Raw genomic sequence first — 17716 nt, forward strand, 5'->3', positions numbered from 1 at the left:
CACAAACAGAAAATCGCAGGTGGACAGATCATGGGACCAGGAAACGCAGATGTTGCAGCGATCAATGAGGAATCGTCAACACATATTTCAAGAGTGTATTCGTTCAGGAGGAAGCCATAATAAAGAAGTAATTGTCGAAAAGTGATAGATGTTATTAATAATTCTTGAATGGCAAGTCTCAAACTTTACATTAGTTTGAATAAAATCATTTTTGCCCTTCTCACTGATGTTATATGGCTTTAATACAAGTTCCCGTTATTCTGTCACTCTGTATAAATTGAATATGAAATTTCCACTTACCTCATGGATTTCAGCTTTCCTTTCAAATCCAAGCCTTTGAACTCCAAGACAGCTTGTAGCAATGATGGAGTGAATAGCATACGAGATATTGCATTTCCTTGGAGGTAATCAACCAATTTTTTGGGGTCATAGATTACATCATCTGGGATTATGTACAATGGAATTCCTGAAACACAATAAAATGGAAATCTACAATGTCGAAAAAATTGAGTATTTATCAAATTTCATCCATTTATTTTGATATAAAGATCGTTGACATGAACTATTTCTACGATAATAAAAAAAAAGATTAAAATAGAAAAAATAGACAAACAATATGGATGAAGGGTCTTCACTTTCAACAATTCAACGCATATATTTCCAGCCCAAAAATACTTCTACTGAAATTTATTTTGTATAAAAGTTTGATATTGAGTTTGGAATTTGAAGAGTTGTCAGAAATATAAATAGAATCTTTCAGTAAACCCATTAGCTAGAAAATAGTTTATTAATGAATAAATACAATTAATCAGAGATAATGACGAAGCCAGTAAAAAAGCTTTGTTCTACATTCTGCAAGGACAAAATCCTCACACACAAATACAATGTTATAATGACATTGATTTTATTCATCAATAAAATGCAATTTTCAATGATTTGATAATGAATTTTTATAATTCAATTGAATATTTGATCTATCTATATATATAAAAGCGAAATGGCACTCACTCACTCACTCACTCGCAGAACTAAATATCTACCCGACCAAAAACGTTCAAATTTGGTAGGTATGTTCAGTTGGCCCTTTAGAGGCGCACTAAGAAATCTTTTGGCAATATTTTAACTCTAAGGGTGGTTTTAAGGGTTTAAAGTTCGTCTTTTAGCATGTATGTTCTTCTAATTCTCTTAATTTATAATTGAAAAATGTCCATACCATAAAAATGTTAATATAGAACTATAATCTAGAGAGAGTACCTCATCGAAACAGTTGTTAACTGGTAACTAATTTAATAATTTTGTCAGGTTGGCATTAAGTTGAGTTGACTTTGTTAGGTTGGCACCAAGTTGAAGATTGAAATGCATTTATCGCGGAAAAATTGATTGGGCACTGCAACTTTAATCAGAATTATTCCTGGGAATATTATATTACTAGCCGTCAGGCTCGCTTCGCTCGCCATATCCGTTTAGCCAGACGTTTAGTCTGGACCCCCGACTGGATCTTCCTAACATATGATAAAAATGCTCACATGAAAAATGCAGGCGAGCGAAGCGAGCCTGCTGATCTCATTCTTGGACGACCCAGTCGGGGGTCCAGGGGGCGGAGCCCCCAGGCTAGACGGATACGGCGAGCGAAGCGAGCCTGACGGCTAGTTGATTATATTTTTACATTTTTAAAAACGATCAGGCAACGTTGCAGAGCTATCTGAGGCTATCTCAGGTTAGAGCTATCTGATTTGTCGAATGATAGACAAATAGCAACACCAATGTCAATCAAATACTGCCATTATTTACTTATTTATTTATCTATTTGTGGACAGAATCACAAATCATATAAATATGATTAGGAAGGAACAACAGGCTTGGCCCAAATCTATTCCATTCCAAAATTTTGATAAATTAATAAAATGTCCAAAAAATAGGTTATGTTTCTACTGTAAAACGTTCAAGTTCAATTTTCGTCCAAAAATATATATAAGCTAAAAATTTTGAATTTAGAGAAATTAAAACACCAAACTATATTTAAATATAACACTTAATTATCACTTCATATTGAATTAATCAAGTAATTTTATAAAATTTTAAACGCAAAAATACACACAACTTCTCTCATTAAGCACAGCTGTAAATTTGATAAATTTGTAAATTATGACGTGGACCTCACTATAGTAGAGGGACCTCTAAAGAGGTGGTAGTCCCAACTCATCTATATTTTATAGGAGCTCAGTTCAGGTGAGTTCCGAACCCTTGAATTAAATGAGTAAGCAAGTTACCTTTGATCAACGGTCTGAGCATTTCCCATACAAAGAAAACATTGCATGCTTCGCGATCGTCCTCCCTATAGGGATAAGCCCTGTGCCTCCACGTATAAGAGAACACTGCACCCCTGTGGGGGCACCGAATGCCTGAAAATATAAAACAATTGATGAAAATTGAGAAACTATTACAGGAACACACTTAAGCCCGGTTTCACCACGATCAGTTTTCCTAATATTGAGAAACCATTATTTTTCATTAGATTGAGGAATTTACGAATAATGTCTATTAATACTTCCTTCTCGATTTTAAAATTTTCTTCGTGACATGTTTTGCCTTGCTTCAATTTGTGTCAACAAATCAAGCTGACACACTTATTATTCAATAATGTTGTTATAGTGAAAAATACTACTTATTATGACAAAATTGGATGTAGCCAGCAATACGATGTCAGATGATAGATGTCAGCCAACTTGAGAATCTTACTGCTTGGAAAGAATAATGTACCCTATTCTAGCTACATTGTATTTTACCGACAAAATTTGTATAGTGATCGATGTTGGTCCAAGGTAAGCGTTCAGTGGGACGTGTTTCGGATGGACTCGTTAACCGTCGGTCCCGGCTGCCTAAATAGCTGTCGTTAGGTCATGTCAGAGGCCCTGAAATTGATCAGTTGCGACCTGAAAACTGTGACACCAGACCTGAGTCAGCCAGTTCACTCGATATTATTATTATTATAGTGGGACGTAGAAGAACGTTTTGGTTGAGAAACCTGAGGGAAGCATTCAGCTGCACGTCACAGGACCTCTTCCGAGCAGCTGTTAACAAAGTTAGAATTGCCATGATGGTAGCCAACCTCCGTGATGGAGAAGAAGAAAAAAAAGAAGAAGAAGTAGAGACAAACCAATTTCCACTTTTTCAATACAAATAATTTTTACTCAGTTCCAAAAATGTTTCCTGCATTTAACAGATACTCTCTCCAATTGATTAATTTCATGAATGAAAAAGCATATCTCTCACCCTTTGGCTTGCCAGTTGTTCCTGAGGAGTAGACAATGTAGGCCATATCATCCAGTGAAACTGGCACTGAGGCCGATGTCATCTTATTGCAATAATCATGCCATTTGATATATTCATCAAATTTATCCATGTCAATTACACGACTCTTCTCCATTTTATGAAAGCGATCAAGAAATTTTCCTTTGGTACAGACTACGATTGGTCTTGCATCTTCTAGCACAGAATCCAGTAGGTGCTGAGGGTAAGATACCTCAAGAGGAAGATAGGCACCTCCTAAAAGAGAATTTCAAGAAAAGTCAAAAATAAACTCAAAATTTCTTGGCAAGTAGAGAAGGATATACGAGTAAATGGTATCGAAAAATGTAGTTTTAGGTTTCATTTGAATAATTCCTTCTTCTGAGCCAACTCACAATGAAGAAGATACCCAATAACTTAGTGAATTTCTCAATTCATTACCGATTGAATTGTAAAATTTCCAATTAAATAATCAGGAATTTCTGATTCCTGATTGTCAAAGTTTTTGAATATTGATTCTATGAACTTGAATCATCATAATACAATATTTTTGAATGTGTCAGTTTTTGAGTACTGTTTTGCGTTTATTATCAACCTTTTAAAAATTTTGTTAATAATAAACTTTTGGAACACGTCTTCTAAGTGCATTTACTAGACGGCTAGTGAATAATAAACGAATCATGAAAATATCTGAGGTAATAAACAATTTTACAAAACTATATTATATGAGAATGATTCTTTTGGCAAAATATGATTCATCATCATTTCAAAATTTCTGATAACATAGGATCAAGTAAAATATGTTACCAGCTTTCAATATGCCCAAAACAGAGACAACATACTGCCAAGATCTGTCCATTAATATTCCAACCACCGTATTCACTCCGACTCCACACTGTCCAAGTTTTACTGCTAAACTGTCGCTCCAATAATCAAGGTCTGTAAAGGAATACTGAAAAAGAAAAAATTGATCTATTAATAGCAAATCTATACTATAATAAAGGAAAGAACTGGCTTATACACGTACAAGATAGGAAAATTATGTTTGACGCATCATCATGTCTGAACTACTGGACTGATTAACTTGTAATTTTGTATATAGATTCTTAATCAACCGATGATGGTTATTGGCCTATCTCCAATTCTTCAAGATTCCATTACGTCGTTTTTAAATAGACCCTTGCGGAGCACGGGTTACCTGCTAGTAGGATATAAATCTCCAATTATTATCTTATATTATTCCATGTTGGAAGCTGCTTCACTCAACCCTTGGGCTCCGACCACAAAGAGAGAGTGACATGCCAATATTAATGACATAACTACACCACACAACCCTGTGGTAAGCATATGCCATGTCCGTCATCCAAAAATCATTTGTCCTGAGTAATAGTATCTTACGTCACATGGACGGGAAGGGGCCTTTTGCAGCCGAGAATGATGTCTCTAGTCGAGGCGTCAGCCGAGACTAGAATTTCATTCCAGCACTGCAAAAGACATTCACGTCCAAGTAACTTACACTATTTTTTGACATAATAATACAAAGAAGAATAATTGAGAAACAGAAAACATTACCTGCTTGTGCTGAAGTTACTACATGCATTAATTTTATTTATTTTTATTAATTTACAATGCAAATGACACTAATGCAATAACATTATAGAAGATAAAATAATAAGGTAGTCCTTGTGCTATCTTTCTTCCAAATTTATAGGTGACAAAGTCCAAGATATGGTTAGAATTCCATGTGTACAATTTTTATAAAATTTTAGTCCAAAATAAACATGAAAACTATAAATTCTGAATAAGGATGACTTGAGTTAATAAATTGATAAGTAAAATTCTACTCAATTACCACTTGAAACTAATACTTTCGAGTTATTTAAAAAAATTGGAACCATTGAAGAAACACAAACTTGTAAACACTAAAGCTCAGCTGACTGAAATATTTATTATTTTTTATTATTATTCATTTATTATTCTATAAACATAACCTAGTTTACAAATTCCAAATCAAGAATTTTGTGGGAGTTGAGAAAAAACTTCCACCTGGAGCACTGAAGGTGGTTTTTGTAGCAGTTTTGCCGTTCTTATTTCGGAACTAGGAAACATACTCGACTGTAAAGAAAACTTATGGTTTCATTACAGTAGAGTATGCTGTAATGAGAATCATATATTATGTTTATTTGTTCTGCAAACAGCTGTTTACCGGCTATATTTCATGCATGGAAAACAGCTGAGATTGAATGACTATGACAAAAAAAATTTTATTATTTAATTATAATTTTTGTCATTCAATCTCAGCTGTTTTCCATGCATGAAATCAAGCCGGTAAACAGCTGTTTGCAGAACAAATAAACATATGATTCTCATTACAGCATACTCTACTGTAATGAAACCATAAGTTTTCTTTACAGTCGAGTATGTTTCCTAGTTCCGAAATAAGAACAGCAAAACTGCTACAAAAACCACCTTCAGTGCTCCAGGTGGAAGTTTTTTCTCAACTCCCACAAAATTCTTGATTTGGAATTTGCAAACTAGGTTATGTTTATAGAATGCATGTAGTAACTTCAGCACAAGCAGGTAATGTTTTCTATTTCTCAATATTATTCTTCTTTAGATTATTATGTCAATAAATAATAGTGTACTTTAACTTAGACATGAATGTCTTTTGCAGTGCTTGTATATCATTCTAGTCGAGGCTAACGCCTCGACTAGAAACATCATTCTCGCCTACAAAAGGTCCCTTCTCGTCCATGTGATGTAAGATACTATTACAGTTCGCATCCCGTAGCTTTTTGCCTCCATGACTTTGAAATGGCATACAAGTAAGGTATGGTTCGCGGGGTGATATTCCTACATCCTACTTTTGCAATAACATAGGCTCCAGATTTCCTAGATGGAGGAAGCTCCCTGCAGAGGTTCCTTGAAGGAAGCTCCCTACACACAGAGATTCTTTATGAATGAGAGAGCTTCAACATATCACCAACAATATGGAAAGAGCATGTTGAACGAATGTCAGCTGCTGATGGACTGTGTTGTGCCAGAGACAAATAAACTGTTTAAATAATTAAACAGTAGCCTATCTCTGCTCTATGGTTGTGCTAAAAGGACGTAACTCCAAAAAGCTCCTTGTGTATCTTTCGGATGCAACACGTTGCTTTTGAGAAGACACGAAAAAGCATCTGTTACTTATGGGAAGATACATTTTCAAAAGTGTTCGATGTTTTTGAACGGGTAGTATTGTAGTCTAGTGACCCTCTGCCGACAGGCAAAGCTACAGGACCCAGACTGTACTATTATTTATTATACTCTTAGTCTCTATTTTTCAATGGTAATAGCATTATCCTAATTCCACATTGATTCAATGACCACTTGTTACATAGGTACTTGAACCTATGAACTATCTTCAGCCTAAGATTACCCTATCTAATTGAAACAATCAAAGTAATCAAGTACTGTAAATCCAACAGAAACACAAACTTTCCGGTAACTTACTTCTTCACCAGTGCTGCCATCAACAACTGCCAAATTATACGGAGTTTTCCTCACTTGCCTCCGAAAAATGTCATGGAGACATCCTAGGCTGTCATAGTCTTCCATATTAACTTCTGGCGTTTCCATTTTCGACAGATGTAGATCAATAATTATCAATGAGATTTACACGCACAAAAATCATTCACTGAAGTGGCACAATTGGACAATTTTCTTCACGGTTACAACACTCCTGAAAAAGAAACTGAATGAATGAGAGTGAAAACGAAATAAATTTAAAATATTAATATTGAACTAAGAACCGTTGAGAAAATATATGAATAAACTATATTATTATAGATTATATTTATAGAAAAAGTTGTTAACAACTCATCCATTTACAAGTTGTTTCAATCCAAATCTGAAGGTGGATTCAGCACAGAGATTCAAGACACAGCACACAAGTCACAGCACAATGTTTCATGAACTGTCGGTTTGAAACAAGAAAACCAGATAAGTACTATCAGCTCGAGTCGCTCGCTCATGCACTATGAACGACATCACCAGATTACAGCTTATCATAAAAGTATTATTAGAGAATTAATTATCTTACAAAAATGCTTCACGACTTCTCTCTTTATCAGTCTGTGCTTGAATAATAAGAGTGAATAAGTGAGCAATGAGTCACATTATGTAATTATAACTACTCCAATTATTTATTCATTTTTGTCAATAATGAGAAGATTCTAGATGAACCAATAGGGGTTCACCCAAAACTATTCCATCCATAATTTATGATTTAATATCTATATATAAATAAAATATTGACTATCTATGAGAAACTGGAAAATGTTGAAAAAAATGATTCACCTAATGAAAGAGAGTTGTTCATATTGCATTCATTAATTATTACTGAAGAATGATAGAATAATTTACAATTTTATTGAATTTAGCTTAGCTGATATTCATCCTAAATTGGAATATGGAATTCTGTGTGATTATCGTATATATGACGATATGCTGACGATATATATCGCATATTTCCTGGATCATCTATTGACAATCAATAACTATGAACGCATAAAATTCATCTTTGAAACACTGATTTAACCTATCTATTTTTATTTAATTCAACACTACTGATAAATATTACTACCAATTGATTGAGAAGAATTTGTTTTTGGAATAATAAATGCTGCATGACTGTAAATGCACATAGGAAGTCCGTATTGAGATGTAAATGAAAATATTGATTGTCAGATAAATTTCACCAGATAAAGTCAAGTATGACATGAGAGACAATGACTTTTTGGCGGTACGAAATTTGACGGGCCAGCTAGTTAAATATATTATAAGTACACGTTTACATGTTATTAAATTATTATAGAAACATGGTTGTTTCAACAACATGAATTAGACAGTTTACTCAAAGTAGTGTCATCTCAACATGTGTGATTGTATACTACCATGGCCACCTCTAATACAAGGCCCAGCCTACGATACTGCAACGTCGCAGTGTAGGCCTAGAATCTATAATATGATTGGTGAAAAAGATTTAAAAAAATACCAGCTGATCTTTTTCAGCTGAGCTTAACATTAAACTCACCTTTTATTATTATTACTAGTAGGTAACCCGTGCTTCGCAAGGGTCTATTTTAAAACTGCAAAATGAAAACTTGACGTAATAAAAAATTCGAAATTTGAAAATAGGCCTATAACCATCCTCGGTTAATGAAGAATCTATATGCAAAATTTCAAATTAATCAGTTGAGTATATTTCAGACGTGATGATGCGTCAAACATAATTCCCTATTCCTTACGTGTATAAGCCAGTTCTTTCCTTTATTATAGTATAGAAAACTGAAGAATACATAATACTTGAAAACCTCACAGAATCATATTGATTTTTCCAATACATCAATAAATTTTAGTTCGATTAGGATCCTCCTCAATTTGAATCAGGCAGCCTTTTGTTTTCCCAATTCCAAACAAAATACCTAAAATACTCGTTTCACTGGGAATTCGTTCTGATAGTACATTATAACTGAATAATATAAATTATTACTTATTTTATTGTGATCTATTCATGTTTTTCTTATGAAATTCGATTATAGGCCTACAGCATGAAGACTATGTCCATTTGTCCAATTCATTTGTACTGGTGGCAAAATTTTACATAAAAAATAATTATTTGATAAAATCCAAGTTCAATAGTAATGAAAACAAATTCCTTCAAAAAATAATTGATAATAATACGTTTCGAGGGAAAAAATTGGGAACAAAAAAAATGGGAAGCATCGGGGATTCGAACCGAGGAACTAACTATCGCTCCGTAATCAAGCGTTTTACCGCTGCGCTACATAGACGTTCGTAAGTGGTAGTCTTATAACACCATTATAACCTGCTCATAAAAGGACATACGTTGGGCTATGGAACTTCATGTAGCCTAAGGTAGCATAGATGAATTTGAACATTAATTCTGAAAAATCTAGAAGGAGAATTGAAATTTGGGCTTCCAGGTGCACGAGATTGATATTTTTAGAATCTATGTTCAAAATTTGGAGATCTAAATCATTCCCGTTTTTCCGGTATGCAATCCACAAGTTGACATGTTTAGATGCGAACAAACACAACCCTACTCTCTCTTATTATATAGATTCTACAACTTGAGACCATTACAATATCCCAAATTGATCAATGTGTTGGGGCCCGCGCCTGTTTCTTGTGCATCAGTCATCGTCATCCAGACAACAGGTCTGCGTACCAATACCCTATGACATAGTGCTATTAAACACAATCACCATCAGATTATTGTAACTGCTGCTTTTGTAATATCTAGTATAATATTATCAATTTACTATATCATCTATTTGAAAAAAGTCAATCTTTATTAACGTGAATGTTTACAAAAATCTGAATCATTCCTCGGAATCTTCCAAACGTATTGGCAAGCCGAAGAACTAGTCTTCACACACAGACCTCAGGTCCATGTGAGATCATTCCTGAATTAAAGCACTGTCGGTTCGCGACTCTTCCCTGATAAGTTATGAATCTCAAACATGAAAATACTAGGATCAAGATTTTTTGAGGACCACTTTCTATTTGATTTAATTTTAATTATTATTTCTGTTTTTTATTGTACAAAAATATTATTCTTATGTATGAGTTCTTGAAAGAGTATGTAGAACTGACAGCAGATTGTAAATCATATTGTTTTGTTTTTTATGAGGAATAAAGAACTTTTGAATTGAATTTTTTACCAATCATGTATTAGATTCTAGGCCTACACTGCGACGTTGCAATATCGTAGGCCAGGGCCTTGTATTAGAGGTGGCTATGATACTACCTAAATCTTATTGTAATCTTTCCATGGCTATTTTATTGTATTATGAGATATCTGGATACACTACTGTAAATCCTTTCTTAATATTATTGTGTTTTTTCTATTTGTCTCGCAATGTTCTGTTCAATTCACTCCAATTTCAACTGTAACGTTCGTTATCTGTGAACAGTATTTTCTTATCATTGTACCGCAATGGCCACAGATAATTATAATTTACAGATGGAATTAAATGGAGAATGCAATTATTCAAATGCTAATTAATTTGCAGCATTTATTTAGGATTTTCGTTACATAATAATTAATTATAATTTATTGTTCTAGTCGAGACGCCGATGAGTGAACATCGTTATCGGTTCGCTCTAGCCTGGGTCTCCAGCCTGGCGTGCCGGTCGTTGTAATACGTTATCATGTACTCATATAACGAGTGTTTATACTAAAAGTTGAATCGTGATCTACTTTTTATTACTATTAAGCGTGTATAGTGTGGTCAGTGACTATCAGAATATACAAACAACTTCTACGATGGGGTCTTGTTCCAAGTGTGCAAACAAAATCAAACATCAAAAAGATAGGCTTACGTGCTCAACCTGTAAATCAACTTTCCATATAAAATGTGTTAAAGTTGACTTCACGAAACTCGATAAGGATACGTGGAAATGCAACTCTTGTTTGGGTGAAGACTCGTCTGATTCCAGCCACAGTGATTCGCCGTTATCACAATCTAAAGACGCAATCCTTGCGTCCATAGCCAGTATGCGGACAAACATGGAAAAGCAGATAGGTGGAGTGGCCACTAATGTAACTGACATTAAGAATGAACTAGTAGGTGTCAATAGCGCTATCAACAAAATGCAGGACACTCTCGCACTGCTTGCATCTGATAATGAATCACATAAGTCGGAGTTTTTGAAAATTAGGGAAGAAAATGACAAGCTGAAAAAGACTGTTCATCTTCTTGATGACAAAATCAAAGATATGGAACAGTTTAGCAGAAAAGACAACATAGAAATTACAGGTGTTCCGTACAACCGAGGTGAAGATTTATATGGTTTGTTGGACAGAATCGCTGCCGTTATTGATGTCAACTACAACATAAACTTTATTTCAACCGTGCACCGCTTAGGCGTGACTAACGAACGTCCCAATCCACCTATAATTGTCAAGTTCATATCTAGAGACTACAAGTCTTCGTGGATAGGAGCTGCACGGGCCAATCGCAAGAAACTGACAGCTGCTTCGCTATCCATCAACTGGCCCCCAACCTCTGTGTACGTCAACGAGCATCTTTCCCCAACCAACAAATTCATCCTGGGAAACGCGAAACGTCTCGTCCGCGAGAAAAAACTTGCAGCTGCATGGACAAGGGATTGCAGAATATACGTCAAGAAGTCTGCAGAGTCCGGAGCACCAATCACGCTGATCAAAACTATTCAGCAGATGGAGAACTTCACGACAGATGCGTCGGTCAACGTCAGCGTCGACGCCTCGGGCTGAGGATGAGTACAACAATTATAATTTCTATACAATTAAACTGTGACTGGACTTTGGATTATGTTAAACTCTCACCTAGGATAAGAACTCTATTTGTTTTTTTTTCATCCTTCAAGTTATGAACTCAAATATCTAGGTTTTATTCTGATAGTCTAATTATTATATATATATATATGTATATATGTATATATATATATATATCTATATATATATATATATATATATATATATATATATATATATTCTAATATCTATAATCATCTTAATATCTTCAACTCTCTGACATTTTTTATAACAAAATAGAAGTGAATCACCCAGTTATTAGGCTACACTATAAGTACATTAATATAGAAAAGCTACTTTTGAATGAAGAGAGTTGTTTCTACTTAGTTGTTGCGACTACTAAATAGCGGCAATCTGAGAATCGTAGATTGGAGAAGATACGGAACCAGACGTGGTTTGTTTTTCCGAACTTGAATTTACTAAAATATACGATATTATGATCTTATAAGGGACCTTCAATTTTCCAATGTTCGCAATATTCACACAATTCTAGGTCATAGTAATTGCATTATTGTCGATATTCCTCTTTATACTATCATCAAGAAGTGTAGCGCCAACTATCTATGGCAGATAGATACAATATTTATATCAATCTCTCATGAATAGTTTCCCACGTTCCTACAGTAGAATTACTCAAAGTAATTCTGAGCCCAGTAGGCAATTTAGCTTCAATAATACAAATACAGCATATGCAGCATAGGCAGCTTATGCAGGTATATATGTGTATATGTATGTATGTGTATGTATATAATTATATATATGTGTGTGTATGTATATGTATGTATGTATATATATTCGTATGTGGCCTGCAGTTGAACGCTCTCACACTGCTGTTATATAGTTGGTGACTTGATTATAAAACGCTTAGTTAGGATGTAAATATCATATCATTGTGTGAATGAATGAATAGCAATGTAAGCACTTACTGGTGCTACCCAGAGAGTAGCTCTCTCTTTCTATCCTCACTGGTGCTACCACAGCTCAATTAAGATTACTAAGCTTACTGTGTTTCACCAATATTGTAGGTTCAAATTCCACAAATGGATGAATTAATAACCATGAATAATATCGTAATGCCATTAGTTTCTGATAGGCTATACATATTTTTTTTTTCTATGCCACACATATATAATACCAAACTTGTCTTAAACTTATGCATCGTAAATTTGTTTATCTTAACATAGGTCATAGCTGAAATTATGATTGTTTACGTTGTTATGAATAGGTAAACATTTTATTTTAATTATTTTATTCACAATCACAATCATAATTAAAATATGATTGGGAAAAGACAACAGGCATAGCCCAAAACTGTCTTCTCCCAAATTTTTTACAAATAAAAGTCTCCAAAAAGGAGGTTAGATTCCACTTTTCACTTCAAAAAGTCCAATTTACACTTCAAAACTAATGCCTAAACTAAAAATTTTAAATTTTGATATTTTAAAACTAATTAACATAGTCGAACTTAGTCTCTGTTGTGCAATGCAAGATGCATTGAAATTGCTTCAGAGTCAAGTTTGCAATCTGTGCTTGGGCTTTATTTTATCAGACCGCTGACCTATTCAAGCCTTCACTCTTTTTTGTTCAACATAATTTTCTTTTCATCTATGGGTTATTGTCATCTAAAAGAAAAACATAAAAATAGTAGTAACGCTTTTCTTCCTCTCCTGCTTTAACATGTTAAATTAGTGAAACGAAATAGTTACATTTCTACTATAATAATTACTATAAATAACGGCTGTCACGTTGGGATGCCGATCATAAGGCACTAGAAGGTGGATGATAAGAGAATCGTTTGATGAACTTGATGTATCTCTAATAAGATGCACAGAGTGTGCTGATATATTTGACTTTCATGGTAAATTTAGTAATAGAGATTCTATGGGAAACGGCAGTGGCATGGGCTTCTCGGTCATTCATCAGAACATACGTAGTTATAGACGTAACTTTGACGAATTTTCAACAGTATTACAGGGATTAGGGCATAAGTTTAACTGCATAATATTAACTGAGGCATGGCTTAACGACGACAGCCATCCAATTAACATTTCAGGTTACCATTCTTTTAGATCATTCAATAATCTGAACCAGAGCGATGGGTTGGTGGTCTACATCGATGAAGGACTTCCAGTCACTTGCAATGAACTGGTACTGGGCGGTCTGGCCACCTGTCTCTCTCTCACCTTTACCTGGGCGGGGGCGGCATGCGAAATTCTAGCTGTCTACCGCAGCCCCAGCACTAATCTAACTACATTCATAAACGCGTTAAACGTATATTGCAATGAACAATCGCCAGGTGTCGTCCGAATTCTGGCAGGTGATTTCAATTGCGATACGTTGAATGTTGCCCCTGGCTCTGTTGAGGAGCATTATATCGATATTTTGAGTGACGCAGGATTTGTGCCCTGTATTGACAAGGTTACACGGCCGGCCAGCGGAACCTGTATTGACCACTTTTTTGTCAAGCTTCCGCGTTTCTTCAATGCATCTTCTGTTATTCTGCAGTCCTCGGTTACCGATCACTATGCTATTTGCTTGAATATATTATCGACAAAAACTCATAAGCCGCCTAATACAGATAGAGTCATTATTAAAACAGACTGGAAAAAGGTGAGGAACACACTTTCTAGTCACAATTGGAATAGAGTCATTGAACAAAACAACGTTGACAATGCAACAGATATTTTCATTGAATCGGTACAAAACATAATTGCCGAAAAATCACATGAAGTAAAAGTTTCATCTAGAAATACTCAACTCAAACCATGGATAACTGCTGGACTAGTAAATTCTATTCGACATCGTGATAAACTCAGAAAAAAACTCAATAGACAACCATTTAACTATCTCCTTAGAAATGAGTTTACTCAATATAGAAATATGCTACATTCAGCAATCAAGCGAGCCAAGTATAACTATTACAAAAACAAAGTTGAAGAAGCGACTGGTAACCCTAGAAAATTTTGGTCGGTTATAAACGAAATCTCAGGTCGTATAGATAATAGTAAATCATTCCCCGTTAGTGCATTCTCCCGCCCTGGTGAAGTCATCGACTCTCAAAAAACTAAAGAAATTGCCAACCAATTTAATCAATATTTTGCCAAAGTTGGGACAAACCTAGCAAATTCTATAATAACCCAGGATGCACCAGTAGTGAGAGATGATGAACATGCTGCGGACTCTGAATTTCAACTGCAACCGGTCTCAAGGCAGGAATTGGAGGAGGTAGTGAAGAGTTTGAAAGGGCGATCAGCTCCAGGTTGTGATGGAATCCCTACTAGAGTGATTAAAAACAATATTGACATATTAATACATCCTATCCTACATATAGTCAATTTAAGCATTCTGGTTGGACACTTTCCTTGCGCTCTCAAAACAGCCAGAGTAATACCTATTTATAAATCAGGCCCCAAAGGCATATTCTCCAATTACAGACCTATTTCTTTGTTGGCAACATTATCTAAAATAATCGAAAAGTGTATAAAAATACAACTGACTAAGTATTTAAACGAGTACAATCTCATCTCCAACTCACAGTATGGTTTTCAAAAGTCCAAAAATACATCTGATACTCTTTTCAATATGTCTAGGGCTATCTCAAGTAGTATTAAATCAAGAAGAAAAGTACTGATAACCTTTTTGGACTTGGCAAAAGCCTTTGATACAGTTGACAGGAGAATTTTAATAAAAAAACTTGAATCATTGGGGATAAAAAATATCTCTCTCCGATGGTTTAAGAGTTACTTTCACAATCGACAGCAATCAGTTTGCATAAATGGTGAAAATAGTGATAAAGAGAATGTTGAGTATGGGGTAGTCCAGGGAAGCACCCTTGGGCCACTGCTATTCCTAATCTATATCAACAATCTGTCAAAATTAGTAGTTGAAGGTGAGTTGTATCTGTTTGCTGATGACACAGCACTAGTGTCTACTGGGAGCACTTGGGAGGAGGCCTACATGAGTGCTTCAATTGATTTGTCAAAAATAAAGAACTGGTTTGATCACAATAGCCTTACAGTAAATGTGGAAAAAACGAAGTTTATGCCAATAGTTACAAGAAATCAAGCTGATCCAGGCTCTCTAATACTAACGATGCATTCTTGTAATAATCCCAGGTCTGCTGGATGTAATTGTAGTATGATTGAGCGCGTTGATCATTACAAATACCTGGGCGTTGTCTTGGATTCCAAGATGAGTTGGGTACAACATGTCCAGTGTGCTAAGAATAGGCTCAGAAAGCTGCTTCACGCATTTTCAGAGCTTAGTAATGTTCTGAGTGTGGATCAGTGCAAAGTAGTTTACTTTGCCTATGTCCAATCTATAATACTATATGGAATTCTAGCTTGGGGAGGGGCTTCCTCCTCAGTCATTGAGCCTCTCGCAGTCACCCAAAGATCAATTATAAAAACAATTTTAAAGAGAGACTTTAGATACCCAACAAGACAATTGTTTATCGAATTTCCCGTACTGAATGTTAGACAACTTTTTATTAAATCCTTGTTGATCCACATAAAAAAATACAAAACTGAACTTCTGGGAGAAACAGTTAACCATAGCTACTCAACTCGCCACAGATCCAATTACAGCTTTGAGATACCTCAGCTGACTCACGGCTCTGAATTGACAAATCCTTCATACCTGGCCCATGTCTTGTACAGAAATGTGCCAGGGGTGATTAGGGAAGCAGAGGCATTTAGTTTGGTAGTGTTTAGGAAGAGGGTGGACAGGTGGCTGTACCAGATTGGTTGGGAAGCTTCAGAAGAACTACTCCAATCTCGTTATGCTTGGTGACCAACACGACTTCAAGGTTTCCAGACAATTGATTGGTATTTATTTTATCATTGATATAACCGATTTGACTGTTTTGCCTTGTTTTTGGGTATTGGTCTGTATGTGTGTGTGTGTGTGTGTGTATGAGTGTAAGTGCGTCTGTGTACACGATATCTCATCTCCCAATTAACGGACTGACTTGAAATTTGGAACTTAAGGTCCTTACACTATAAGGATCCGACACGAACAATTTCGATCAAATGCAATTCAAGATGGCGGCTGAAATGACGAAAATGTTGTCAAAAACAGGGTTTTTCGCGATTTTCTCGAAAACGGCTCCAACGATTTTGATTAAATTCATACCTAGAAAAGTCATTGATAAGCTCTATCAACTGCTACAAGTCCCATATCTGTAAAAATTTCAGGAGCTCTGCACCATCTATGCAAAGTTCGATTTTAGATTTTCAATTATCAGGTTTCAGATACAATTTAAACAAAAAAATTCAATTGGAAAAGATTGAGCATGAAAATCTCTTCAATTAATATCCAATAACATTTTCACCTAAAATTGGAAATAAGCTCGAAATTAGAGAAAATAAGATTATTCAATTGCAAACTGTTGATTCTATTAAATCATTCACTATGAAGAGAAAGCAGACTTCGTGTGTCTCCAGCTTTATTGTCCTGTCACCAGCTGACTAAGATCTTAGAAAAGTGGACTTGAGATGCGCGGGAACACTAGCGTCAGTTGATCAATTTTCATAACGGCAAGGAAAGTTGTGTGAGTGCACCACACCAGATTTTCACTCTAATATTGGCGTATGAAGGAGGCTCCTTTTTCCTTTTATATTATCCTTGAAATGCTAAATTTCCAAAAACCTTGTATATACGTCGACGCGCAATTTAAAAAGGAACATACCTGTCAAATTTCATGAAAATCTATTACCGCGTTTCGACGTAAATGCGCAACATATAAACATTTAAACATTAAGAGAAATGCCAAACCGTCGACTTGAATCTTAGACCTCACTTCACTCGGTCAATAATTCTAAAACCATGATTGACATGTTGTATCATTCAAAGACATAATAAAGTTCATTTTCAAGTCGAATTGTCACTCTAAACTTTTCAATAATCAATTTGTTTTACTAAAAAAGTCAATTATAAGTTCAACTTTTGCTCTTTTTCTGGAGGATTACTAGATATCCGGGTCTCGACTTGACAAATAGTTTGGAATATAAAATAGTTTTCATTACGTCTGAAAAAAAAATTGCCAGAAAACAAACATAG

General features: G+C 35.1%; 3 protein-coding genes across 3 annotated transcripts in view; 1 reads left to right on the plus strand and 2 right to left on the minus strand.

Moving 5' to 3' along the window:
- LOC111054179 (linear gramicidin synthase subunit D) overlaps positions 1-10869 on the minus strand; it is a 55280-nt gene extending 44411 nt beyond the window's left edge. Inside the window, exons 1-6 of the mRNA XM_039431808.1 lie at positions 10753-10869; positions 6784-6945; positions 4096-4240; positions 3274-3546; positions 2271-2402; positions 301-466 (exon numbers count right to left, since the gene is read on the minus strand). Of these exons, the coding sequence (XP_039287742.1) occupies positions 301-466; positions 2271-2402; positions 3274-3546; positions 4096-4240; positions 6784-6945; positions 10753-10869 (995 nt within the window). The remainder of the gene's footprint in view (positions 1-300; positions 467-2270; positions 2403-3273; positions 3547-4095; positions 4241-6783; positions 6946-10752) is intronic.
- The window catches only part of LOC111056636 (pre-rRNA-processing protein TSR1 homolog), a 432307-nt gene that overhangs the window by 172571 nt on the left and 242020 nt on the right, over positions 1-17716 (plus strand). The gene's annotated exons all lie outside the window — the stretch shown is intronic.
- Positions 7167-17716, minus strand: part of LOC111056627 (Fanconi anemia group M protein homolog) — an 80317-nt gene continuing 69767 nt past the window's right edge. Inside the window, exon 9 of the transcript XR_005571903.1 lies at positions 7167-7307. The gene's annotated coding sequence lies outside the window, so the exon portion shown is untranslated. The remainder of the gene's footprint in view (positions 7308-17716) is intronic.

The sequence above is a fragment of the Nilaparvata lugens genome, chromosome 7 (genome assembly GCF_014356525.2).
Source record: "Nilaparvata lugens isolate BPH chromosome 7, ASM1435652v1, whole genome shotgun sequence".
NCBI lineage: Eukaryota > Metazoa > Arthropoda > Insecta > Hemiptera > Delphacidae > Nilaparvata > Nilaparvata lugens.